Raw genomic sequence first — 27,370 nt, forward strand, 5'->3', positions numbered from 1 at the left:
ATCCATACTAGGAAGATAACATGTTACATGATAAGCTATAACAAAGTGATAAATTACAGCAAAGTATCTGGGGGACTATTAGTTAGAGGGTCTTTAGTTTCATCACTTTTTGAAGGCACTTTCTTGCCTCACATATATAATCTGTCCCTCTGCTTTGTTTTGATGTCTGCTGTTGCATTAACTCAGAGTCTACATGTGTTTTAACAGAAGATACCATCACAGAAAAATCATAAGGGGGCATTGTGGAGAAAATACATGGTTTAGATGAGATGTACTAAGTACAGCATATTGGGGGGTGCAGCACACCCAGCCATGTGTAAAGGTTCAGTTATATTTTCCTTTGAATGGACAGTGGAACAAGGACAGAATATGGCTTTAAAATGTTTACACTCAGAATGATACCAACAATAGGGATAGAGCCAATGTGAGAATTTTTCTCAGCCCCTGAAAAATGCTGAGACTACATTTCATGTGTTTTCAACTGGATTTGGTCATTTTTACTAAGCATCAAAACTAACCCACTTCAGTAGCTGTTGGAACCAAGTGCCTCTGTTTAATTTTTCAAACTGGTTCATGTGTTCATGAAAAATTAAACACAGAAGAGAACAGGAAGCAAAGAGACTTTTGCAAAAGAGGACAAGAAATTGTTTTTGTACTCTTAATCCTCATGTCTCCATAAACATTTTCATAAACAGATATCTGTGAAAAATAGTGCTTAAAACCAAGAGACACTGCTTTAAAATGATCCTTTTCTATAGACAAAACAGAAAAGTTCTCAAAAGTCTTCCTTTCATAGTTTCAGATCTCACCCAAACTGGCTCCTCATCCCAAAGGAAAATGGAAACAGACAGCTACACCTTGGTCATATCAAAGTCCATCATCAGCACTCCAGAAACTACTAGAAGCTCCTTGATTATGGGTGTTGCTATGAAGCAATAGTTTCTAGCAGAGGGACTTAGCAGATGGCTGAAAAAGGTTACACGGTTCATAAACTCTAAGCAACATAAATCAGAGCCCACCTGGCAACTCCCAAACACTATAAAAGCACCACCTGCATTCCATTTCCTATCAGCACCCTTGCGCCAAGAAGCAGCAGCCTTTTTCTGACTGTGGCTTTTATTATCCCCTTGGTGGATGAAGAGGCCCACTTCCATACAGCAAGTACAGCCAAATCAATTAAAAAAAACAGTATTTCAACTGTGACTAACAATTAAAATTGCATGCTGGAGACCTAGCAAGTACTGCTAATGTTGCTCCATCAAACAGATCAAGCTTCATTAGGACAGGCAGATAAAATCCAAAGAAGAGGGAGAGCTCCCCTTTGTTAAAGACAGACAGCACTGTTAAGGAGAAAGCATGTGTGAAGCCTAATAGCTACACAGAACATAATTGCTGCTCAAGAACAAACCAGTGAGAAAGCAGCCTTGGGAGAGTGAATACCAGCCAGACTCAAACAAAACTCTTGCTTGTATTCCAGAACCAATGACCATCAATGACCATCTCACCTTTTACTCTTTTTTTAATCTGATACCCCAACACATCATCTAAAAATTGGTGCTTGCTGCAGTTACATTTCACACATCCAAAAGGGAGTGGGGAAAGGTGTCATAGGGCACTCAGCACTATATGTCTTGAGATAAGTATTTTTTAGTAATCATGAGGGAAAACTAAACATTCTAATATCCACCAGATAGCCCAGATAAAATCCAGACTTGATCCAGCTGAAAGATCCATTAGGTCAAACTATAGTCTTCTATCAGTCCATTTAGGAAAATAAACCTGTATGATATTTTTCCCCCCAAGAGCCATGCAGGAATCCATACCTGGAGGAATGTGAGTGCTGCTCTCTGAAGTAAACATTCAGCATAACAAATTTCTGCATGGATTTCCTCTAACAACACACAGAGGGAAGAAAACAAATCAATCAGTCAGAAAGTAATTAAAAACCACTTAGCCCATTAATTTAGGAATAAGATCACAGAGCTCAAACTGAGAAAAATATTTTCCAAATTTGCTGTGATCTTTCAGTTCTAGACTACTGATGTAACTCCAAACAGAAATTACACACAGTCACAGAAACTTTGCAGAAACTTTTCTGGTGCTTTCCATAAATTTCTGGATCTAGAACCTTTACAGGCATTTCAATACTTCTTTCTAGATATTTCCTTACCCAACACTTTTTTCTAGATATTTTCTTAGCCAGCAATTTTTGGGAGTGCTGAGTCAGAAAGCAACAAGACCAGTGATTTTGGATTGGTTACACAGCAATGGCCAAAACACTCACATTTGGTCTAGCAAATCCAGATCAGTGATTTTGTCAGTGAATTCACAATTTGCAAGCACATACTGAGTGAACAATTCTACAGGACTCAAACTGCATAAATAAAAAAGGGAAAAATTACCCATGTGAAAGATGTTACCTTCAGTGAAGTGTTCAAGGCTTTGCCTATGCACAAGATTGTTGATAGAATCAGCTACAGTAGATTTCTTCCTAAATCTGCAAAAAGTCAGTTTGGTCATTCTGAAGAAGGAGCATCAAGAACAGAGAACCACATCTTCCAGCCAGCCACCCCCACAGTCTCTAACGTGCCTCCAGTGCTCACCAGCCCCCTGTTATCTCACCACACACACAAACTTCAGCACAATCCACAGAAAACTCAACTTAGCCAACGTGGTCCTCTGGGATCTGTCTCTTACCCTTTGTGCACAGAAATCTATCTTGATGAAGGAGAGGGATTAGGGGGTGTTTTGATTTATTTTTTGTGTGTATGGGTGAATGTGGGTGCAAAAGTGGGAGCACAGTTGACTCAGACAAATGCAGTACAACCATCACCCATGGGAACATTCTGCAGTTTTTTAACATTGTAAACAACTTCCAGACCCTGCAGAACCAGGACTACAGGTAGGACAAATTCTAATTGACAGGGAAAATCAGATATTGTGGTAAACTGAAGTTTTCAAGACTAGACTGCTGAACACCCTCATTTATGTGCTGTGATCCTTCTCTGAGCAAGAGGCTGGACTAGATGACCTCCTGATGCCCTTCCAACCTCAGTTTTCCTGTGATTTATGTAAGATTACATTTCCTTTTGTATCCAGTTGCCTTTCAAAACTTTCCCAAGAAGGAACTATTTACTGACAGAATTGCTCCAGTCTTACCTTTGACAGGTGGCTTGAGCTTCCTTCATTGTGTTCCCTGCATTCAGTATGTCCTGAGGATCAAATGTCATCATAGCTTGCATCTCCAGTATGGTGGCATAGGTCAGGGCATGATACATGCTGTCTTTAGTTCTGCAAGAAAACAAGGTGCAAAGCACAGCTGATTTGATTGTATTATTGCTTTAAAAAAGCAAATACAAACCCAAATCTAGAAATGCATCAGCCTCATGGGAACAAGGTCTAAATGAATTAGAAAAAACACAAAGAACATGCAAAATAATCAAGAAACAGTAATAGACTGAGATTTGTACAAGAAATCATGTCTACAGTTCTCCATACTCTGCTAAAATGTATCAATTCTAAGCTGAGGATAGATATTTAACAAACATAAAGCACAGGAATTAACCACATGGCTCATCATTCAGAAACAATAGAATTATGGTGGGGTTTATTTTGGTGGGGGTTTTTTATTATCTAATGAATGCTCCAACATTTGACACAAATCCAACTGATATTCTTCTAATTTGGGACAGTTACTCAGTACAGGCTCAAGGAGATAAGTAACACAACACTATAACCATGGCCAAAATAGAATCTCCTTGAAACAGATCTTTTCACCAGAAGCATTAAAGTCTGTATCAAAAAGTACAGCTTTTTTTTTCCTCTCCCCTTCTGCCAAACCTCCATCTCAATCTGTTCAACATAAACATTATTCTCTAGGGGTTCAGACAGTGCCACGTTGGCAGAAAGTAAAAAACTTTGGCATCAGTGCAAGGAAAACAATTAATTCCTATGTGCAGCCATTGCTGGCACCTTTTCTCTGACAGGAAAGAGGGTTTATATATTGCACACATTTAGAGCATTCACCTGTGTCTGGTGTAATTCTCTGCAAGTGAATCAAAATATCTTCAGGCACAGAGGTCTAATAAGGACGACTTGAGAAATATGTTGAAGGGTGAGCTCAGATAAATTCCTGACACAGAAACTCTCTGTAGACCTTGCTAATCCACCCTGACAAACAGCACAACTTAAGACAAATATTGTTAAGGAGCAACCATTGCTATTTCCATTGTTTACACTCTGGAACAGATCAGATAGCTCTGTATGGCAGGGAATATTCAAAAATACTTGTAGTCAAACAAGGATATCCTTTCAAAATCTCCACCCTCAGCACACCTGTTCTCAATGTGTTTACTTCAGGTGCTTCTTCATTTTCTTTTTCTTTCAAGGAGAAAGGTGCTCTTGAGGCCAACAATGTGCTCTTGACAAAGACAGGGCTGCATGAAGAGGAGTGTTGCTGCCAGCAGGATGAGAGAGAGGGGCTCCTTCCCCTCTGCACAACACTGGTGAGGCCCCACCTGGAGTGCTGTGCCCAGCTCTGGGCTCCTCAGGGCATGGACACACTCAGGAGCAGGGTGGGGAAGGTGATTAAGGGACTGGAACATCTCTCCTGTGATGAAAGGCCAGGAGAGCTGGGACTGTTCTGGCTGGAAAAGAGAAAGCTCAGGGGGCTCCTATAATATCCAGAAATACCTGAGGGGAAGAAGCAAAGAGGATGGAGCCAGGCTGTTTTCCCTGGTGCCCAGGAACAGGATCAGAGGCAATGGGCACAACATGAAGCACAGGAGGCTCTGGCTGAACATCAGGAAACAATTTTTTTACCGTCAGAGTGACCATGCAGTGGCACACACCACCCTGAAAAGTTGTAGAGTCTGTAATCCTTGGAGACATTCAAAATGGCCCTGCTTGAGTACATGACTTTCTGAGGTGCCTTCCAACCTCATCCCCTCTTATTCTGCAGGGGTTTTTTAATGAGAAAAGCCAGACTTTAAAGACACCTCAATTGATGTAATTACTCACCCCAGAAATACACTTGCCTCCCTAAGCTTTGGTATCTGGACTGGATTGAAAAAAAATATTAATGGATAATTTCAGATAATCCTACATTAATCAATAATCTAATAATTCACTGTGGTGACTTGGGCCTGGTGCTTCCCAGCCCTCACAGTGACGACAAAGGGCTGCTTTTTCCAACACACAGGGCACAGAGCAGGATGGCTGCACTGAAGGAATTTGCAGTGCACATCTTTAAACTTCACTGCAGTCTGTGCTCTGTGGCTGTCCTTAATTCCTACTTGCCCTCACCATCTAAACCAATCTAGCAGAAAAGCTGTTTTGGGAAATATCCTGGTGCCATAAGTGCTATGAGACCCAGACTGTGCTACCATCCATCTCATTTGCAAGCTAAGAAGAACAGATAGATAATGGAGAAATTACTTTAAAATCCAGTGGAGTTAGGACAGCTCTTTCTTGGCCTTGTAAATCATGATTCTTTCAGTAGACTGATAATGTAAAGTAGAAAAAAATGAACACACTAAAATGCCAGCCTGATGAAGTGTTTCTGTTCATTAGATTATTCATCACCTTCAGTGGGCACAGAAAAACACACTTCATCTTGTATTTACTAAACTAAAACCTTCCAGAGGCTCAAATTCAAAGCACAGGGAAGTGACTGAAATGGTACGCTTTCAAAATGACAGAAATTTGCTTTCTAAAGCAAAGCAGATAAACATTAAATTCACTGCACTAAAAGGAAAATTGGTACTTTTCACATACATGTGGTGAAGAGGGATTTCCCTCTTCAGTAATTTGTTTCTGAAACAAAACCACCCCTTCCCAAATCAATGGTTTCAGCTATTTTACTTCTAATATTTAAAAGAGATAATAATTAATGTCTATCATTAGCAAACTGGTATTTAGCAACATTCAAATTTGTTCTTTTTATTTCAGGGGTGGAGATGCTGGCAGAAATGCAACTTATCTGTGCTATTTCTATTAACCATTCAATTAAAGTTGCCAGCTACATCCTGGAATATTCCCAGGAGTTTTAAGGCCTGAGTTTCATATGGATGGATACAGAATGAAATGTTATCTTTTTACTTTTCTCCTTTTGATTCCTCAGCAGCAATTTCCTCAGGACTTTGTTGGAGTTAACAAGCCTGTATGACATGAATGCAACAGATATTGTGATTAATGACTTTCCCCAGTAGTTGGTATCACATGACTGAATAAGAGGATTATAAGTAATATCTTTAGGCAGTTATGGAGTTCTGCCACATGCCTCTCCTCCAACTATGGTGCAATCATTGTCCTCTTGCAGCACTGTCCTTTCTTGGAGCTGCTGGAGAACACTTTTATTCCTGCTCTAAAACAAATGCTTAAGTGAGAACAGTCACAGCTTTCCAGCTGAAGTATGAAAATCAAACATCTCGGCTTGGTTTGACCTCAGAATTAACCCAGGGTTAGTAATCTTTTGTGAAAAATAGGACTCAAAATCTTTTCTGCAGATCCCTTAAAGTAATCCAGCAGACAGGACATGCATTCCTAAATTACAGAAACCTCAGATTTAAATCCATATGTTGATTTAGTACCAAGATGCTTCCAACACTTAAAACAAATCCAACAGCACAGAGGGAGAAAGACTCTGCACAGACCAGTCAAGAGTCTGTTCATCCAGGAGGGCTCAAGAGTGAGAGATCAATGCCCAAATCAAACCTGCATCAGGAGAATGTGGTCACAAGGGCCCAAAGGCTTTCCTCATCTTTGATCCCAGGCTCCACCAATGTCTGAACAACCCACTAGACCCACGGCACAGGCTTTCACAGAAATGCTCACATTTGATGAACCAACATTTCTGATAAAAACCCTTTTCCTGCAGGACTCCCCAGTAGCAATAAGTTAACAACCAGCAAGGACCTCTCCAGTCAGCCACCACCACAGCTCCCTTGCTAGCACAAACCACCAGGATGGCCCAAGACAAAAAGCTGTGCTTCAGCAAGAGAATCCCTGAGCCTTTTTAACCAAAGCCATTTTCCAAAGTTCCGAATCTGCTAAGCTCTTCCAGCAAAGAGGTGAAACCAACAATTTAGTTAGGTTTTGCTTGCAATTAATTTATTTACAAAGACTGTAAAAGTTGTGTTCTTCCAGACCTCAGGTACAGAAAAGACAAACTCCCTAGAAATAACAACCTTGCTCTTGTTCATGACATTCCTTACAATAAATAGCTAACCCAGGCTTTGAGGAACATAATTATCCATTCACTGTTTAGAGCTTGACTCTACCTGGGTGTGCTTCCCCCTGTTCTTTCACCACTTCCATTTGACAGTCACATCTGATCTTTGAGAGATCCGCTCCCAGGGAAAGCTTTCAAAGCACACTCATTCTAGAATTAATATTCCACCAAATAACACCAAGTGCTTTTTGGAGTCTATTTTCAGAATAAAGTCAACTGCCTGGAACGAATCACTGTCTTATTATTCCTTTAATACTGCAAGCAGCAACACATGTGGTGCTCTTCATCCAATGGTCCAGATAATTCTGTCACAAATTTATCTTATTTACCACTCTCCCAATGGATCTGATATCACCAAACTATCAGGTGATTATGCCATGTTTTCCTTCAGGATAATTATTAAAATATTAAGCATTTGTCTTGGAGAGGAAGGGAACATCTCACCAGAATCAACCCTTAATTTATTATTGTCTGTTTGCAATTACACAAGGGCTAAAATCCAGTCAGCATTTAATGGATTTACTGCATGTCTTAGGGCTGAGAAGGAAGATGAGATTTTTTTCCCCTGCTCCAGTGATTGGACAGTTTCAGTGTTATGCATGTTAACAGTTAACACATTACATACTGAAAATCACTGCTGCGCTTGGTGACTGAACTTTGGGAATTTCTTAAGAGTTTTTGGATGCAGTGTGAGTACTCCATATAAAAGAGAAATTTGATTAAACTTCCTGCAGAAAGCACAACATAATCAGAACCCACTATCGTACAATGATTGTTAATAATAATGAAAACTGACTCTAAAAGCTAAAAGGTAGTTCAGGAAACAAGAAAAGTTACATAACATGAGGCAAAAACACCAGATGTATTTTTTCTATGAAATGAGATCTCTTCTTTATAACGGATTTGTTTTTCTTTATGATGGATTTGCTTTTCTAACAGGAAAAACAGAGCTTTACCTCAACACAAGTCTAGACACCATCCTCAGATATTTATTTTTAAGCTTCTAGGAAAGCTCTTCTGATTTTAAGCCTCACACATTGTGCCAAATCTGCTGTCAGTTTCACATGGTACAAATTAGTTGAAAATACTCTTATTGTGGAAGTCAAATGTGAGTAATTTAGTGACTCTGCATTAACATAATACAGAGCAGAGTATCTCCTACACCAGAAGCGTTAGAGCCACAAAAATCTAAGATATTAAGTTTTCCACAAGCATGTAAAAACTGAGAAGCATTTCTCTAAACACTGATAGTATGTTTATGGACTGTGAAAACTAATTTCAAATCTCAGCACATCCAAAAGGAACAGTGAGGAACTGGTGGCTCTGAAAGAAAACACTCAGGACTACCACATGTGCCCACTCTACAACTCTTCTCATTCCTGAAGAGATGGAGTGTGTCCATAATGGATTTCATCTGTGGGGGAATTCAGCATCCTGTTTCTTCACTGCACTCACAAAGATCATAAGTCTCTATTTCCTTCAGTGCCAAAGGCAACAGGAATAAGGGCCTCCTCATAACAACGGGCTAAAATGAAAAATTAGCTTCAAAATGGTTTTGCAGTGTGGGATAGAGTCAGGTACAAAAAGAGAATCAGCTCATGAAATAATGTTCTGCAGAGCCCAACAAAAGCTGAATGAAAACCATATGCAACAGAAGAAAAATGGATTTACAGAAAAAAACAACCCATAGCTTTTGCAGTGTTTTGGAAACCTGCTGCAATAAAATATCCCCTTATTTTATGCTAAGCACTGAGTGAGCCTTCCCAGATGGGCAGAGAGGCTTTACTGTCAGGATTTAATGAAAATACAGTTATTCTTCTCACCATTTTTATTATATCTTCTGATAATACATAAATGCTAAACAACTTTGCTGTGAATAAACCCAGCATTACTTAAACAGCTGATGCTACAATTTATCATTAATCTTTCCCAGAGTGTATTTACATGGCTAAACTACAGATTCTGGCATCAAATATGAGACTAATACCTCAGCAAAGCAGATATGTAGCATTCATTGTAGTTACTCCTGGTGTATACCAAATTCACACTATGAATTTTACTTCTTTCATATTCCAGTGTCCTGGAATAAGGCATGATGCAATTTGCTGGTGGCTCAAAAATAAATGGAGCAAATTGGGTGGGTGGGGGAGAAATTTAAATTAACCACAGACTTCAACAAGCTAAGAACACAGGTAACTTCAGGACAGGGTATGACAGATCACAGACATTGTAAAGACACAACAATTTTTAGGAACTATTTCATGACCTCATTGCTTGCAGCTGGGCCACTCATTACACGTTGGGCTGCAACATAATTAGGAAACAGAGTGCATGACCACAACACTGACTTGCAAAATAAGCTGTGAGAAAGTTTCTGCAAATGGTTACAACAACAAAGAAAGAGTTGATACCTAATGTTTCTCAAAACTTCAAATGATGGTCAGTTACTCAGTTAGAGATATAACTATAATTATTCAGATTCTCACAGTGTGCAGAAAAATATGGGAAAGAAGACAAAAATTAAATGTGACAGAAGATGGTTTTTACTCTTCCAGGAGGAAGAATATCACATACTGCACTACAGCTGAGGACATCAATTTTAGAAGACAAATAAGTGCTTTACACTTGTGTGAGTCAATAACAAGATTTTATTTACTCACACGAGTGTAAAGCACTTATCAGTCTTCCCCAAAACTTAACACATTAACTTACCCCTCCCTTCTGAACCAAAACCCTACAGACTTATCAACTATTAAGAGAGAACCAGCTGTCTGGTCAAAATCTCCTGAGAGATGGTGAAGCAAACTAAAATAAACAGAGAAAAAGTAAGAAGTCTTATCAACTTACTTTGCTTGTAGAGAAGCCAAAGCATCTGAGAACTTGTTGTTAAGAAATAAATCCAGAGCTGCCATACATTCACGCAGTGCCACGTTGAGGTCTGACGTAGATGACCTGCCAGAAGAGATAACAAGCTCAGCACATCTGTTCTCCTTCTACCACTGCATTATTGCTGCACTTGAACCCCCCTTCCTCAATTCCAGATTTATTCCCTTGCATAACCTACTATTTTATCTTAAGTGATTGCAAAAAGTAAAAGTGACTGCTATTATGTTTGTGGATTTGGGGTTTTGGAGGTTTTTTTAAACTATGCTGTCACCAAGTAACATGTGAAAGAGACTGAAGTTTTTTTCTGAAAAAAAGCCAAACCAAACTGCACGTACTTTGTGGTAAGAACCTGGACATGGTGAATTTGCCATGTGGGAGCACAGCAATTTGATGAGCTCAGGTACCAAAAACACAGAAGCACTGGGTGACAATGCACATCTCATTGTAAGGCTGCCAGACTCCAGCTGGTGACATCATGATCATGTTATCACTTTAAGGATGAGACATTGTCAATCTGCATCAGAATATTACACCAACTGCTGCTGGAACATCTGCCTTCATTCAGCTCATGTTCAGAGTGGTGCCTGAGCAACTAAGTCACTACAAACTCACAGGTGGGTTACAATTTCCCATTGTGCATATTTGTGGGAACATCACTGTCTCTAAGAAGTGCCACTGCACTCAGAATAAATTACTGTGGTATCTCAAAGTCAGAAGACTCTCAGTGACTTACTCTGGCTGTACTTTTCTCCTTTACAACATTCAGATGTCAGCCTGACCTGTCACAAGGCTTCTCAGCTGGTCTTTAGGGTTACTGACAACAGGATAATACAGACCAGCTGAGTTAGTCTGGCCCAAGTTCATCACCACCAGAACTGCTGGACAAAAAAAAAAAAAAATCCACAAAAGAAACAATAAAGCCTTGCACTAATGAAGTTAAGTAGGTCACCTAGCCAGTGTTAGGACAGTTGAAACATCTGCATCTAATGATCAAAGAGCTCCACTGCACTAATATATTGTATACAAGCATGTACAAAACATCCTCCAAAATACAAACAAATCCTCACCATGTTCCTGATTCTGAACAGCTCTAAATAATGTGATCTATCTTGTGACTTAGAAACTGTGTTAGTTCCTTAAAAAGTAGCACAACACAGAATGCTGAAAGGAAAACCAGATAGCAAAGTCCTGATAACATCTTAAGGAAAAGGCAGGGGAGCACAGCACAAGCAGATAGCATCAGTAATAACCACCCACTGCAGCAGTGGTTTGGTTTTGGTTTCACAAATAATGACTGCAAAGAAATAAAGAGTTTATATAAACAAAAAGCAGGACTTTAAATTTGAGAGAAACACTATGTGACACTGTTCCTAGTGGCTTTGTCATCACAACTTCAGCTACACTGCAAATCCTTTTGCACCCAAGACACTCTGTGAGTGCTTTGCAAGCATTGATTAACCAAGTTTTGGCATCCGCCTCATACAAAATGCAATATCATGTCTGCCTACTCTGAGCTATTCTGAGCCCTGCTTAATAATTAAAACTTGGTCAATTATTGCTTATTGTATTAAAGCTCCTACCTTCCTGGTTTTAAATCTGTGTCCCTGAACCAAGTAACATATTTAACAATAAAGCACACCTTCACCTGTTTTAAAATATTTAGACTTACTAGCATTTTAGCTGAGTTTTTTGTTTTTTCGTTTCTTGTCATGCAGCAGAATTACCCCATTCAATACAAATAAACCTTTTCAAAATGTTCCTTTGAAACAGAAAGATGACAAAGAACAAAACCACTGCTGAAGCTCAAAGCAGAAATAAGATACTGTAATTATTGGCATCTTTTCTGGAATAACAATACACACTGCTACCCACAGCAGCAGCAGCAGCAGCAGAAACACAAGCAGCACATTTCCCTCATACTCCAAGGAAACCTGCCACAGGATGCAGCTCCCAAGTCAAGGGCTTAAGACCTGGGTAAAATACACACCTCACATAAATGCTACGAACCATCACTTGCTCCTGTTAACAATAGGGCAGAAATACTTTAGGCTCGAGGGTGCTCAGCATTTTAGCAAACTGATTAGTCATGCTTCAGTGGGCTGCAGATTCCTCCTGCTTCCAACAGCAGGACCAGAACCGCCTCTAAGCCAAACGCAAAATGCTGCGTGCTGCTACTCACCTCTCTGCTGAGTGTCCTGCGTGTTCTGACATAGTCATTGTAAGCCCACTCAGCTTTTAGGCTCGACCATCGGCAGCACTCGGTGCTCCGGAGCCAGCTGCGAGCGACAGCCCCGGGGGGAGCGCAGGGCAGCGCCTGCTGCGGCACCACCCTGCGATTGGACACTGCCGCGGGAACGGGAGCACCGCTAATGCACCGGCCACATCCTACAAACCCTGCTTCGGAGGCCAGGCCGTGCCACAGCGGGGCTCGTGTGCCACGGGATCCAAATGCAGCTGGATACCTCCAGCGTAGGAGGGGCTGGCGGCTGCCAGCCGATCTCTGATCTGCAGACCTGTCTGGAACGAGCAGCAGCAGCAGCAGCCACCTTTCCTCCTGTCCAAACCAGGCAGAAGCCAAATCCCCTTGTAATTACAGACCTGAAACAACAAGAATTACTGCATGTGGCAGTGGCCCACATCAGAAAGCTGCGAACCAGAACGGAGAGCCAAACGAGAGCAGCTGACAGGCGGCACTCAGGCAGTAATTGCTGTGAATGTGAGAACCACGCAGGCGAGAGACACAAGCAAGTGCTTCTTCCCAGCAAGGATTCTCCACGAAACAGGCTCCAACCCCGCAGCCAAACTGCTGCTTCTCGTTAGTTCCTGTACCTTTGGGAGGAACTGAGACGTTACACGCTCTTTGTAACAATCTCTCTTTAATGCCATGGAAAATGAGGCGAGTTGGCACTAACAGTTTAATCAGGGGAGTGAGTGCATCTGGCTGATTTTGCCCAAAATGCAACAGTGAATTCCCCTGAACTGCTTTGCTGGCACATCAGCTGTACCAGCCCTGCACACAACTACAAGCAGCATTACCAGTCCTTCCACTCATGACAAGAGCTGGACTGTGGAAGTTGATCAGCCATGATCTACTTACATAAATTAGTTTCTCCAAGAGCATCTAATGGCAGAAGTTATCTGTTTGCTAGATTACCCAAAGCAGAACCAATAATGAAGACATACACTGCAGAAGGAAGGCCCAAAAATGATAAACTAGCAAAGGACAATTCCAGGAAGGTACTCTGAATCCATTAACATACCTGATTAAATCTCTTTCTGGTTTTATGGCATCCTGTACAGAAAAGCCTGTGCTGCATTTGGTACAAAAATTACTGTAATAGATCCACAGGCTGCCCCAATAATGACTCCATTTCATGTTCCTAACAGCATTGGGTACCTGGGCCACAGCAGGAGATAAAAGACATTACTGGGTTTTTTTTCCCTAGTAGGGAATAGCTACTGGTTACAACCCAAAATTAACTGGCTGGTTCCATGGCAGGATCACAGGCTACCCTGAAAAGGTTTCTCATCATTCTCACTAGATGTTTGTACAATTTCTAATTAATACTGTATTCTCCAAAAAGTCCTTAAAGCCCTGTTTGGTGAAGGCTCTAGCTGTCTCTGCCAAGTTCTTCAAGACTTGATTTGGCAGGTTTTTATTTGAAAACTACTTCTCTAGAAACAACTATATGCTCAGACAACCTTCAGTCTGCAACCTCCCCCTCACCACATACATGTATGTTTTAAGTAAAGAAAACAAATGTAAAAAACTCAGATCTGAAATATTTCCACATTTAGGCCATTTCCCGGCTGGTTTTACAAGGTTCTTTCCTTCCTTGCTTTTGGGCAGCAGGTTTTGCAAGGACAGTCATACGGTTCTTCTTGTGGTTTTGTTATTCATGAAATCGTTGTGCTCTGCCCCAGGGACCACGAGTGGGGTTGCTTCACAAATCACAACCACAGCATATCCTGGGAGTTGCAGCAAGAACTGCTCTCCTTACTCTGCTGCATCCCCATTGTCTCTAGCTGGAAACACAGGTCCTTGGAATATCCCAGGCAATGCCCCTTTTACTTAAGCACCAGATCCCTTCTATGTCAACAGCAGTATCAAACAAAATGAATAAGCAGAAATAAGCAAAACTAAAATCTGGAATACTAATGAATAGTAAAGCATCTTAAAAAAAAGTTTCCATTGTCAAAAGGAAAGAGACACACGATTTTTGAGCATGGGAGTTACCATATTTATGCATAATTTTATTTCACTGTCTGCATGATGTTGGCTGGTTTCTTACTATGACTTTGCAGTGCATAAGCTTTGTGATTTGTCACTGGGTTTACAGACTTCTTCAATAAAAATAGCATCTTGAACCTTTTACTGTGCAAAATTCTAAAGTACTCAGCCTCAGTAATTACCAGAACTTTACAAAGAAAGGTAAGTCTGAGGTTTGTGCCTTTGTAGTAATGCTTTTAATAGTAATTCAAGAGCTCCTTCAGTACTGTGAAACATTAAAAGCAAGTTAAATCAGTGATATCCTAAAATATGGATGCATTTCTCTGCCAAATCTACCTTATCTGCATAAGTCAGCTGCGGTTGCGTGCATGGGTAACTTCATTTGGAGGAGGAGAACAAAATACAAAGAATCAAACACCATTTAAGCTTCACCAGTGCTAACACTTCAATCATTCGCAGACGTGGGAACTTCCCAAAGCACATTTCAAAGGCCTCAGTTTCAGTGTTAAGGAAACTTCCCTGTCTGAGCATCCAGGAGCCACTGGCAGTCACACTCCCATCACCTGAGCTGGGGCCAAAGCCCCTTCACAGCTGCACATCCCACACAGTGACACAGTGAGACAGGCTCCGCCTCAAGTTTCCCATAACAGTGTCTCAGATGTCTCAATCCTTCAAATTATTTCATCTTGGTGCAATAACAAAATAACAGCTTCAGCTGGTGCCTCTGAGGAGGGACTCTGAACCAAGGAACCCCCAGGCTTTTATCCCCTCACAGTCTAAGCAGGGAAAAGTCTGGGGGTCTTCATCCCCTGCTGTGTCCCCAGGTGTTCCTCCCTGTGCCCTTTGTCATGCAAAGGTTCAGCAGTTCACATCCCATGGTACCATCACCGATGCCAGGGTGTCCTTCCCACTGCCCGTTTTCAAAAAGATATAGAAACATGGAAATTCTTGCCATGACACCATTTTCTGTCCTCCTAATGCTGGATAATCACAGGGACATCAGGAGATAGCAGGGTACACCTTTTCCAGTTCTCCACATCATTCCTAAACTCACTACTACTTTTCTAAATAGTTGACTTTGAGCAACACTGCACTACAAGTTGTCAGCCTGAAAAAAATCTCAACATTCAAAGAGAACAAAAACCACAACACTTGGGAAGAATTCTTTTCTTCTGCAAGCATTTCCAAACCCACATGAGATCAGAAATAATCTTGCATGAAAAGAACAAATAAGCAGTTCTCACAATAATTTGTTACTATTCAGTTTTCAGACAATACAGAAACATCTTCATAATTCAAAAGCAAGTAAGTTAATGCAAGAAAATTAATTCTCCCATATCCCTTCCTGTTCTATGTGCCAAGCTGTTAATACCTCAGCATTTATCTTTCTGTGTTCCTGAACACTTTTCTGGCCCATGTCTAAGACTCCTCAGTGCTGCAGAAATGCCATTACTTCAACAACAAAAGTAACTGGAAAGATTTCAATATTCATGTTCTCCAAATATTCTGCATAGAGACACAACAGTGATACAACTCTGGAATTCATAGTATTTCAAGTTGTACATGGAGTATGACACCATTTATTTTTGAAGTTAATTCAGCTCTCAAATCACTGAGTTATTGATGCCTCAGCAATGTCAAAGGTCTTTTAAAAAGCTCTTCCATTCCAGCAAAAGCTCACAAATCAAAGGGTTGTGACAAAGCAGTGCAGTGAGCAGCACAAAGACCAGGGAATTGGCAGAGAATCGTGTTCTGCCCTTGGTCCCATCATGTTTAACTTGGACCAAGCAGGATCTAGTTTGCATTAGGCTCACAGTTCTCATCCTGTATTTGAATGGGCAAACAGTGCAATAAATTCATTAAGATAGGTTTGTTCAGACAAATAAAATGTCGGGGGTGTCATTTCTACTGTTCCCTTTCCTTGTTGTGCTGCCATGGCTGCTCAGAGGGTGAAATGCACCACCGTGGGTGAGCACTCCCAGTCAGCAGAACTGCCTGCATCAGACAGAATGAAAATATATGAAAAGACACACAATCCAGTCTGGGATATTACAAAAATAAGCCCAAACATCCTGCAACACCACTGATCTATTGGAATGTACAAGGAAAAGGTTACCTCACACAGGATCAACACTGAAATAAAACAAATATATTCAGCATTACAGAAATTAACAGTATTGCTGCAATTAGGAGTAAATTTTCATCATAAATCACACCACAGTAATTTTAGCAAGCTTTAATAGCTCCTCTTTTTAAATTCAGATGATCTACAATCTTTGTCACTTTGAAGGGTAAGTGTGATTGATATCATTCCTTTTGGGGATTTTAAGGGTCTTTAGACAACCTTATAATACCCACTTGCTCTTTTTTCTAAGTCCTCTGACTTTTCAGTTTTCCTGCCTCTGGTCCACCTACACTTCTGACATAGTTACTCTCAATTTTTAAAGGTCTAATTCTCATCTCACTAAAATTAATGAGAAAAAAAAAATCAGCAAGAGCTGCACTACACCACTACCATGCAGTGGTACTGAGCACATTTAGGTACCCAGCAAACAAAAAAAATAAAGCATAAAGCAAAATGCAAACTTACTCTGCTGTGTTCATGGTAAGAAGCCAGACAAAATCTGTGAGATTTGCTTTTCCTAGGGACTGCAAGGTCAGGGTAGAGATCTGTATTACTTCTGAAATCAGACTGGGTGAGGCTTAGGAAGGGAAGTCAGGTAATTCCCTCTTTTGGCTGGATTCTGCACTTATCAGCAATGATAAAGGCTGGCTAGGTAACAAGAGAGCTACCTGGGCATGTCTGGTTTGTACTCGTTTATGCTGACTTACTTCACTTCTTTCAGACTTCAGCGTGGTGACCAACGTAGACAGGATGAAACACACATTCTGGCCCAAAAAGCATTTTCCTGCAGTACTTCATGTGAGTTGAAATGCTTCTTTGTTTGGTTTTATTTCATTTGGTTGGATTTGGGTTTTGTGTTTGGTTGTTTGGTTTTTTTTTTCATTAAATCTAAGCAAAGTTTTTTCAAAATAAATTACTCTGTAACATGTTTTGCTGCAACTTAAAAAAAAAAAAATCATGCTTTTTAAAATCATTCCACTGCTGAACAGTATCTTAAGCTCCCATAGAAATAATATATAGGAATGACACAAAATACTTGAACAAATAGGGGATTGCTGCTTTGCCTTTAATCATTGCTTTATGTGACATTACAGATTATGTTTCCCTGAGAGCTTCCAACAGCCTGAGTTTATTCTTCAGAAGTCACCTGCAAAGCATACTTCACAGCACCTTGATCACTAACAATGGCACCTTCTCTCCAATTCAGTAAAAATTCAAGCATGGCACTTCAATACACCTTTACAGTTCTTTGAACCTGCCCACTGAATCAATACTCAAGAACAGAAAAAGAAGTACCAGTAGAAAGTTGCCTTGGCACTCAGCATTGCCAAGGCCTTTTTGAAGAGTTATTCTTTGGCACAGTGGCTTCAAGAAGAAAATAGTTATTATTCTTTCCATTTCAGAGTGCAAAATCAACTAAGCAAACTACCTGAGGAGAAAAAACAAAGCAAACCAAAACAAGTGAGGCTGATGCTGAACTCGGATTCACGGATTCAGTGAGACTGGAATCTTTCTGTCAATTTTTCCCTTTCTGACAGGAAACAAGGGTTGGTAAAAAGTAAGTTTTAATGCAGATGCAGTGAGAAGATTTCATCCGTTCAGGATGGCAATTTTAGTTAGAAAGAAATGTAAAATGACATCCAAATTCAGTACTGCATTCTGTTTGATATACAACTGAGGCTCCAGCCATTGAGTCAAATGTATCTGAATGACCATCCTAAGATTGAGACTTTCTTCTGACAATTGCTTTTCCACAACAGATGACTGACTGAAAGTTTTATTATCAAGTTGAAGACAACAGCTGAAAATCTCTAAAATGGGAGGTTATTTTTCATCACCCCTGCTCAAATACCTGTTTACTTTTCAGTTCCAATCATTCCACTAGACCATTTTTCCTCCAACTATGATCTGATAATCTCAATCTATTCCCAAAACACACATGATACCTAAAGAAACCACAAATTCAGATCTGTGGAAACACTGTCTGGGAGCTTCATTGGGATTTTAAAGGACTGATTTAAGTAAAATGTGGGCTACAATAAGGAAATAGTAATTTTTTCCCACAAACTAGCCAAAATCCTCATAGATCTTTTCAACACTTTGTAGCACAGTACTGGAAACACCTGAATCCCTTTAGATCCCAGTGCAGTATCACCCTGGAATGGGAGAGCTGGTTCCAGCAGATGGAGCTCCAGAAAGGCAATGAGGAGCCAGCACCAAGAGCTCCAGCAGCTTCAGTAACGCAGACTTTCGGAACAACCTGCCCAACCTGGAAAATTCACCCAGCTCCCTCCTGCTTCTAAATATTTCTGCACACTTAGTTCCCCACGCTCAGAACTTCCTGAAACACAATGCAACTGCAGTCCCTCAGCCTGCTGCTACTGTCAGTGCAAACACAGCACCTGGAGGTCATTTAATGGTGTCATTTAACATCATTATTACAAACACACAGCCCACCTCTCCAGCCTGGAGTTAAAAAATATTTTTAAACTTCCTGGGCCATCCGTTAAAGAATTATCAAGATAGAGCATGGCAATAAAATTATATAAAGCTCTTAAAAACTACAGAATCATAGAATTCACAGGGCTGGAAAGGACCTTGAAGGTTATCTCATTCCAAACCTGTGCTGTGGGCAGGCATACCTTCCACTACGCAAAGTTGCTCAGAGCCCCATCCAACCAGACCCTAAATACTTCCAGGTAGGGGTTATATATATAAATACTAATAGACAGGTCATTTTTGATCATTAGCAAGTCTAGCACTCTAGATTTTAAAATCCCACAGGACTTTGCTGCTTTAAATGCCACTAGACCACCTTCTTTGATCTCTGTAATAACTCTAACATTAATATCAATGCCACCAAAAAGCACTATTGTACTAAAGCTTCTATAATCTAAAGTTCAGGAAATGGTTTTTCCCATCATGGTTTCTTCAGCAGAAATAAAGTCTCAGGTAAATGTTTGCTGTTTTCAACTTTAAGATAAAGGGAAAGTGTGCAGCCAGAGAGAGCACACCACTGCTCCAAACACCTGATGAAGAACCATGAACAGAGCCATTACCATTCTTCTAAGCAGCAAACTTCTCCAACAACTGCACTTTTAAAAGCTTCTACTCCTGCACAGATGATTATAAATGTCTTATGTCAAATACAGAATCCACAAGCTGACCTTTAACGAAGCCACGTCTAAAATTTAACACACCATCATCATGGCGGAAGAATGTTATTGGCAGACTGATTCAGCTTTGAAGAAACAACTCTCACACGCACACAATGGAAGTTTATGTATTTTAGGGGCAGTGGGAGTGCACACCTGGAATGGAGAAAGTTATCCACCTGCAGTTCCCTCTTGAGGGTGAGCAAGAGGATATTGAGTTACAGGGTAAAGAACAGCCTTTCGCTGTCAAGGTGTGTTGCAAGCTGCACAAACAGGACCTCAAGCAAAAGGACCTGGTCTTCCACAGACATGGCACGCTCTTCAGCAACCCTTTGAAGCCCAAAGGCAATTTGCATAAAACTACTGAAGGGCTGCTGCGCAGGTATGTAATTAGCTCAAGCTGACGCTCTTGTCTAAGAAAAAAGAAACCCCCCTCAAAGTGCAAGAACCAGCTTGTGCCCGCGCAGTGGCTCAGCCGGCACAGGTGGGCACGGTCCCTGCCCACATCGGGGTCAGCCCGGTGGCCGGAGCGGTCCGCGGCATGGCCCGGTCGATCCCGGCCCGGTCGGTCCCGGCCCACGGCCGCAGGCGGCTCCGGCCCCAGCCCCGAGCGGCGGTCGGGTCAGCGCGGGGGCCCGACCTGCCCTCAGCGGCTGCAGCGCCCGGAACCCCACCGCCCTCACACCGTCCCGCGGCCGGACCCTCCGCTCCGGCCCCTCCTCCCGCCCGGGCCGGAGCATCCCCAGAGCCCGGCGGAGGCGGCGCTGCCCCCGGCGACCCCCGGCCCGGCCCCCCGGCCCGCCCCAGCCGCGTACCGAGCACCGGCGCTGCCGGCCGGCTGGGCGTCCATGGAGGCGTCGCGACGGGCAGCGGCTGAGGGCAGGGCGGGAGGGCGGCGGGCACGGCTGGCGCTGCTGCTGCTGCTCCCCGGCGGCCGCCGCAGCCCGCTCGCATGGTGTGTGTGGAGCGGCGGCAGCCGGAGCCTCGGCGCATGTTCGGGCAGGGCCGGGCCGGGCCGGGCCGGGCGGAGGGGCCGCCCCCGCAGGTGAGCGGCTGCGGCAGCGCCCGCCCTCCGCCGGCGGCGGGGATGGGATAGGAATGGGAGGGGAGGGCACCGGGGGAATGCGGTGCTGCCCCCGGTCCCGCCGCAGCGCTCGGGCGGGACCCGGGCGTGTCGCTCCGCACCGAGAACGGCCCAGAGGAACGCGGGCATCGCTTCTGTGTGCTGGAATTGAGAGTCATTAATTCCTCTCGAGAAAAAGCATGAGGAAAACATAATACATATTTCGCCAGGTTAATCAATTAGCTGCACTCTTGCACCTGCTGCCAAGGCAGGGTTTGCCGGGGTGCAGCCGTCTACCCCCAGCACAGGGGTCAGCGAGTTGTAGCACAGGAGTAACACCCCAAAGGGCTTACACAAGTTATGACCAAATTACATAAATAAATAATTAGATCTAACTAATTAGATTCTTTAATTTGTTCATTAACATAAAATTCATAAACAAAATAAATATTTACAATTTTTAACTTGCCTCTTCCATTAAAGAAAACCAAACCCACTGAAATTGCAAATAGAATATGCAATACTGAAAAAAATTGCATTACTTTGGCCATTATTTATGTTATAGTTGTATCAATCACGCAGCTTCAGGGTTACAGGGATAACAGTTCAGAAGAGATTAACAGAAGAAAGGAGCCTGTGGAAGGAAATGAACAAGGCAAAGGAAGGCAAAGGTATACACGGCCGAGGGTGTGGCAGGACAAACAGAAGGACTGGGTTGACATAAAGAAACAATGGGCACATTAACGGGAACAGTGGGTGTATAAGGTTAAAAAAAGAAAGAATTTATTAGCTGCACACTGACAATGTGGCTCGTGACGTGAGGAACAAGAGGTGGGTGGCAGGACGGGCTCACGCTCCAGTGCTCGGGGTGCAGCTGCTCCGAGAAGAGAGGCAGACATCCAGTGACTGAAGGATGATTCCCTCTTCTGACACCAGCCAAGAAGTCATGATTGTCTCCACTAAATCGAGCATTTTAGCTCAGTGAGGGATAGCAAAAAGAGTTGTGACAAGCACCTTCCCGCGCTTTCTTTGCCAAAAGAGCTGTTTTGGTACAAATGCAAGCCTGCGTTTTCCAGCATAAAATACCTGTTTACATACATTCCATTTTCTGAATTGTGAGGCTCATACATTCCAGCTCCCAGCGTTCACAATGAAGCCAGACTTTCTGTGCAGTTCTGCACTTCAGCCCATTGTCAGTAGCCAGTCACAGCTAACTTAAAGAACATTTTTATTAATAAACACCCCAAAATATACTCTAAATTGCTTTTTACAACTTTTAGAATTATATGTTGTAGGAACAAAGTTGAAAAAGCTAAAACAGAAGGACAAATTTGCTCCCCTGAGCATAGTATTGTATGTATGAGAAGAGCTCTGCTTTTAATATCTGACAGTAAAATAAAATAAATATTTTAAGTTAAATGGATAGGATATTAAAGAAAATTAGAGAATTTAAATATATGAGTGTAACATTCAACAAGTACTTTACCTTTTTCAGGATTCAGGGTCAGTGATTTGAACCTCAACTGAGTTATTTATTCAGTAAAAATTATTACTGAATGTGGGCCCAAAATGAGATTCACTCTCCAAAATCCTCAGAACTGTTTGGAACTCAAGGACCCTAATTTTAAAAATAAGGAGGTATAAGCAGAGTTTCAGTAAGTATTTAAAAAATTCTATAAGGATCTTACCTAAAAACCCACCGAGTCTTTTAAAATGACTTTTTTCTTTGTAAGTGACCACACCTGTTCATGTAGCATCTCAGGAGAGGCTGCATTCTATGGAAATCAATCCTAAAGACCTTCTGGCTTTGAATACAAACATTTCAATGCTACATAGTCTTAACAGAATAAACAGTAACTCTGGCCAGGCAGGAAAATCAGTTTGTGTGGATCAGAGTGAGTCTGGCACATGCAAACCTGAGAGAGCCGACAATTTGCAGTGTTACAGGAGCTCTCGCCAGGACAGACCTCTGAAGTCAAAGGCAAGAATTTCTCCCTGTATTACCAGCAAACTAAACCCTCTAATTTCTTGTATAAAACAGCACTTCTGTTAAATTCTTTATTTATTTCCAGTTATTTGTATAGTCCTGTACAGGACTGCAACTGGCTGCTTATACCAACAGAGAAAACACCTCATAACTTCGATCCTATCTACGGGATACAAAAGCAAAATGGGATAAAATTCCTTTTACTCTGCACAAGGTTGTCTTTCCAGATTAGGGCAGTTATGTAATAACTACGAGACCTGTTATCACTTACAGAACAGGAAATGGCTTCGCATGAAGTGGTTTGTCCATACTCACTTATTAAATCAGCAAGAGATAACTAGAAACAACATCCTGACCTCCTGAACACACATCCAAACAATGCAGCATTTTCCCCCTCTATCACCTGCTCTAAAAACTAATGCTCTTTGTTTTCAGTTAAAATCTAAAGTCCAGGCAGCTCCAGATGTCTCCATTTTGGTACCACAGGAATTCTCAAGTATTCTGAGCAAGAAATGGGAATGCAGCTGCTGTTATTTATGTGTGTTTTGCTATTCCTCATTTCTTTAAAGAGCTTGTGGATAAAAATGACTTCTGTTTCAGGATATTACTGACTGATGGCTTGTCAGCTGAGGAATTACAAGTTCCTTCCCACCTTTTCTGGGATAACATGTTGTCTTCCCTCCCTTCCTCTTTACTTCTGCACCTTTTCTAATTTAAGCTTCAGAGGTCCCTGCAAACACAATTCTGCAGAGAATTCAAGAGTTCAGTAACATTAACATGGGCAACTAAACTCCACTCTGCCGACCACAAAAGATCAAAAAAGATTTTTCATTAGGGAAAATCACTGTTCTCTTCCTTCTTATAAGAAAAAATTGATGCATCTGAAAGCCAATCTTCATGTTCACTCTGGTTAACAATGGAATTAAATTCAAGAGTATTCACTGACATGATAGAGAATTCCATAAGAAAACATAGGACTTTAGTTGCCAATATTTTGAACAATTACGTTACTTTCCCAATCTTACTCTCTGCTATCTAAATCTGGTATCACCTAAATTACCATCTGTCAGTATTGCAAACACAAGACCATGAAGTTGCACATCCCTGTACACAATGACGTAGAAGATTCAGGCTAAAGCATAATTAAACACTCATAAAACTTCATGAAACTGAAGTCATAAATTTACTAAATATTCAAATTCTGAAACAGCCAATTTAAACTTAGGTAGGTAAATGAAACTGTTGAGAAGTTACTGGGGAAATAACACAAGACAACACAATTGTGCCACTGGATCCTATTCCTGTGAGGGTGACCCTGGCAGGTGTGCACGGTGGCAAAGGCCACAGACACCAGGCTGCAGTCAGGACACCTCACACTGCAATACATGCACACAAGGCTTTGCATCTCACAGCACCCTCTTGAAAAAAAACAGGCAAACAGTTCACATTTATGTACTTAAACTTTATTTCTTCATAATTACAGGCTATTGTTAGAATTTTTAAACAAAAGGGGAGTCTATAAATAGAGGCTAATCCCACCTGAACAGGTTGTTTAAAAAAAAAAACCAACAAAACAAACAGTTAAAACTTCATAAAGTAATGCCATTTAGCTCACAGCAGTGGTTTGTTGGTAGTCTGAGTAAAAGTCCTATAGTCAGAGTCAGTAACATGAAATGTAACATCAAATGACTCAAAACTTTAAATCCCATAAAGGAAAGCAGGAATATATATATAATATATACATATAATATTGTGTTGGTCCACTGAGTATACATTTTTAACAAAAGATAAGAAACTATGTAATCCAGTTAAGCATATGATTTGCAAGATTAGTGTACACTCATTACAAAGATGTATAAGATAAGTTATAACTATTTAATACTTGCAAAATTTTAAGTTACTTTTTTTTTTGAGCAGGTGTTTAAATGCTCATCTCCCAGTGCAAAAGAAAAACCATCCCAGTCAGGTTACTCATTTTTTCTTGAAAAATTGAAAACCCTCAAACTCATGCAACAGCAGCATTGACAGGTAATGGGAAGAGCTTAAATATACTGAAGTGTGGCTGAGTTCTCCCCCTTTGCCCCAGTGCTTTGTGTTGAAACACTTCAATTTCCTCAAAAGAAATACCACAGGTTAAAAGTGCAAGAAAAAACCCCCTTCTAGATGTTTATGCTGCTGCCATCCATTTTTCTTAGATAGGGTACAAGATTATTGGTTTTGGAATTATTTTAATGAAACTGATTTTCCAAATAGAATTCATTCAAAATGAACAATAAGTTATTTTCATTAAGTTATTTTCATTAAAATTCTATCAATCCTACTCTGACTCAGTGACCATTCAGAAATCATTCAGTTTAAGGTGCAACTATCAGTTGGCATTCAATAAATTACATATACAGAAAACAACTGTGGTTAAAAAAAATAGAAATCAGACTACCTGTTTTTTCTTTCTATTTTCAATCCTATTTCAAATGGAACTCATTAACTTGCCAGTTCAGCTGCATATTTCACAGGCAAATGTGGCTCAAATAGCAGTGGGGTCTCACAATTTGACAGTCACCTTAGCCAACAGCAAATGCACATGAATTTTCAGTTTAATTGCTTTATAAAACAAAATAACAGGTCTGTCTTAAAACCTATGATCATGCAGGAAAAGCAACAAAGGTTTCAGAAAGACATACTCTTTCTGATGGAGACTTCATGAAGATTATGTTAAACCCAACATAAAATCTTCAATGAGGAGAAAAAGAATCTATATGCATACATATAAAATAAAGCACTCTCCAACTCTGGCATTACTAAAACCCCTTCAGAAGAATAAAAGGTTTCCAGTGACTAACTGCTTGATGGAGACAGTCAGCCATGACAGAATAATTGCTGTGTTCACTTTATGCTCAATTACCAACTGCTGATAGATTACAGTCAAACCCCAATCTCTCTAACTGCATTTTATAAACTGATTTGCTTTCAGCTGGGAAAAGTAGCTTTGCTCTCCTGAAAACTTGAGAGAAACTGAATGCTAAACTTAACAATTATTCAAACAATAACCAAAAGGATTAAATTTAGCAGAAACATTCACATCACTTTCAGAAATTTAAAACCTTTCATAGTTTCTTGTATATATGCATTTTCTGATTAACATTTAAATAGGTTAGGTACTCAGGAAAAGGGACAAAACAGTTTACATCAGATAAATCTTATTCTAAACTTCATGCTTCTGATATTTCAGATTTACTGAGTGCAATAGCCAGTTCCAAGTCTTCTTGCTCTTGCTGTTTTAGTCTTGCCAATCTTTCTTTTTCTTCTCTCTCACTTTCTCTCTTAGCCCATTCAATCATGTCTTCCTCAGTAGAATACTGCAAGTTTAAAAGACAAAATAAGACAGATTAATAATACAGTGATAATTATTACTGTCCAAACAGTCAGTTTAAGGGACAATTAGTTTTTCAATAGTTATAGATATTCTAGTCTTCAAATATTACTTGTTTTGTAGTTGTAATAGACTAAATTGGATTAGTCTAAGGTTTAACTACTAAGAAGTGCACTAAAGCCATCAAAAGGATGTATTTTAATGAAATATGCCATGTTTCAAATTTCAGTATTAAGTTTCTAAAATGTTACTGAGCAGAAAGTGCTATAATTTAAATACAGTTTTATTTGGTTAAATACCAGTCCATACAAGAAAACCTTTGAATAAATCAGGAGAACATTTTGCAAAGCACACTCCTATTCACACTGTACGCCGTCCTGATTTATCCTGATTTCATTAGGGATGACTTTTCCAGGTGAAAATGACTGCAAAAATTTAGCTCTAGATTGACTGTTTCTGAATGTGTAGATGACAAATATTGCTGCCAAGAAGCAGCAAAATGATAAGGGTAACTGTAGAGTTAGAAAGCTGGTAGTAATACAGAGAAAGGTCAGCATGATATTAGAGGGGGAAAAATAACAGATTATTTCCATGTATATTGGTGAGAACGGATTGTGAACTAAATACCTCTGGTACAATGATTATAAATCAGAGACAGCTAAGGGTATTATCTTAAATAAAACACAAAAGATTGTGCTAAAGTTTCTTCCTAGCAAACATGCAGAAAAATTAAGAGGTAGGTGAAGCCCTTGTCCTCATGGATGTCCCAGCATTAACTGAAAGGGTTAGAGGTTAGAGACTCCAGGGGTCTGCTTTGAGCTACATCCTGGGGAAATAAAAGCAGAAACACCTGAGTTTTCTCCACAGTGCACTCAGTATTTTTAGTAACTGCAGCTGGAAAATAACACTATTTCCTTCACAAAGATAATAAAAAATTTTTGCCACTCCTCTCAAAGTGGCTTCTCAGTCTCCCTAACCACTGCCACAGATGGATAACCACATTTCAGAAGTTACCATGCTCCAAGACACACCAACCAGTGCAAGTCTACTTTGAGAGCCTGACAATCCTTAGTTTACTTCAATCAAGCATGTAGCTTATTAGGCCTGAACAGAGAGAGCAGTATGGTCAAGATACTGTAAATGCAAATTGCATTTAACAGGATTGAAAGTGAGATGATGCCTTTCAAAACTTCTACTTGCAAAAGCTCAAAAGAAAAAAAATAATATATAGGTATGCACAAACCTTTAGATTTGCTTCTACTGCTTGGACACCACGACTTCTATGAAATGAATTCTGGTTATAAAGAGACACTTACTACTTT

General features: G+C 40.7%; 2 protein-coding genes across 3 annotated transcripts in view; both read right to left on the minus strand.

The window, feature by feature from the left end:
- TTC39A (tetratricopeptide repeat domain 39A) overlaps positions 1 to 20,523 on the minus strand; it is a 43,125-nt gene extending 22,602 nt beyond the window's left edge. The window contains exons 1-5 of one of the 2 annotated variants that reach the window (XM_036387487.2): positions 20,444 to 20,523; positions 10,079 to 10,183; positions 3,160 to 3,291; positions 2,421 to 2,497; positions 1,824 to 1,891 (exon numbers count right to left, since the gene is read on the minus strand). In XM_036387487.2, the coding sequence (XP_036243380.1) occupies positions 1,824 to 1,891; positions 2,421 to 2,497; positions 3,160 to 3,291; positions 10,079 to 10,183; positions 20,444 to 20,478 (417 nt within the window). In that variant the 5' untranslated portion in view covers positions 20,479 to 20,523. Of the gene's footprint in view, positions 1 to 1,823; positions 1,892 to 2,420; positions 2,498 to 3,159; positions 3,292 to 10,078; positions 10,184 to 12,296; positions 12,394 to 20,443 lie in introns of those variants that run through there. The other variant, XM_036387486.2, reaches the window with a different exon arrangement.
- A 3,596-nt stretch (positions 20,524 to 24,119) lies between these two features.
- The window catches only part of EPS15 (epidermal growth factor receptor pathway substrate 15), a 47,874-nt gene continuing 44,623 nt past the window's right edge, over positions 24,120 to 27,370 (minus strand). The window contains 1 exon segment of the mRNA XM_036387482.2: positions 24,120 to 26,034. Within this exon segment, the coding sequence (XP_036243375.2) occupies positions 25,888 to 26,034 (147 nt within the window). The 3' untranslated portion in view covers positions 24,120 to 25,887.

The sequence above is a fragment of the Molothrus ater genome, chromosome 9, assembly GCF_012460135.2.
Source record: "Molothrus ater isolate BHLD 08-10-18 breed brown headed cowbird chromosome 9, BPBGC_Mater_1.1, whole genome shotgun sequence".
Classification (NCBI taxonomy): domain Eukaryota; kingdom Metazoa; phylum Chordata; class Aves; order Passeriformes; family Icteridae; genus Molothrus; species Molothrus ater.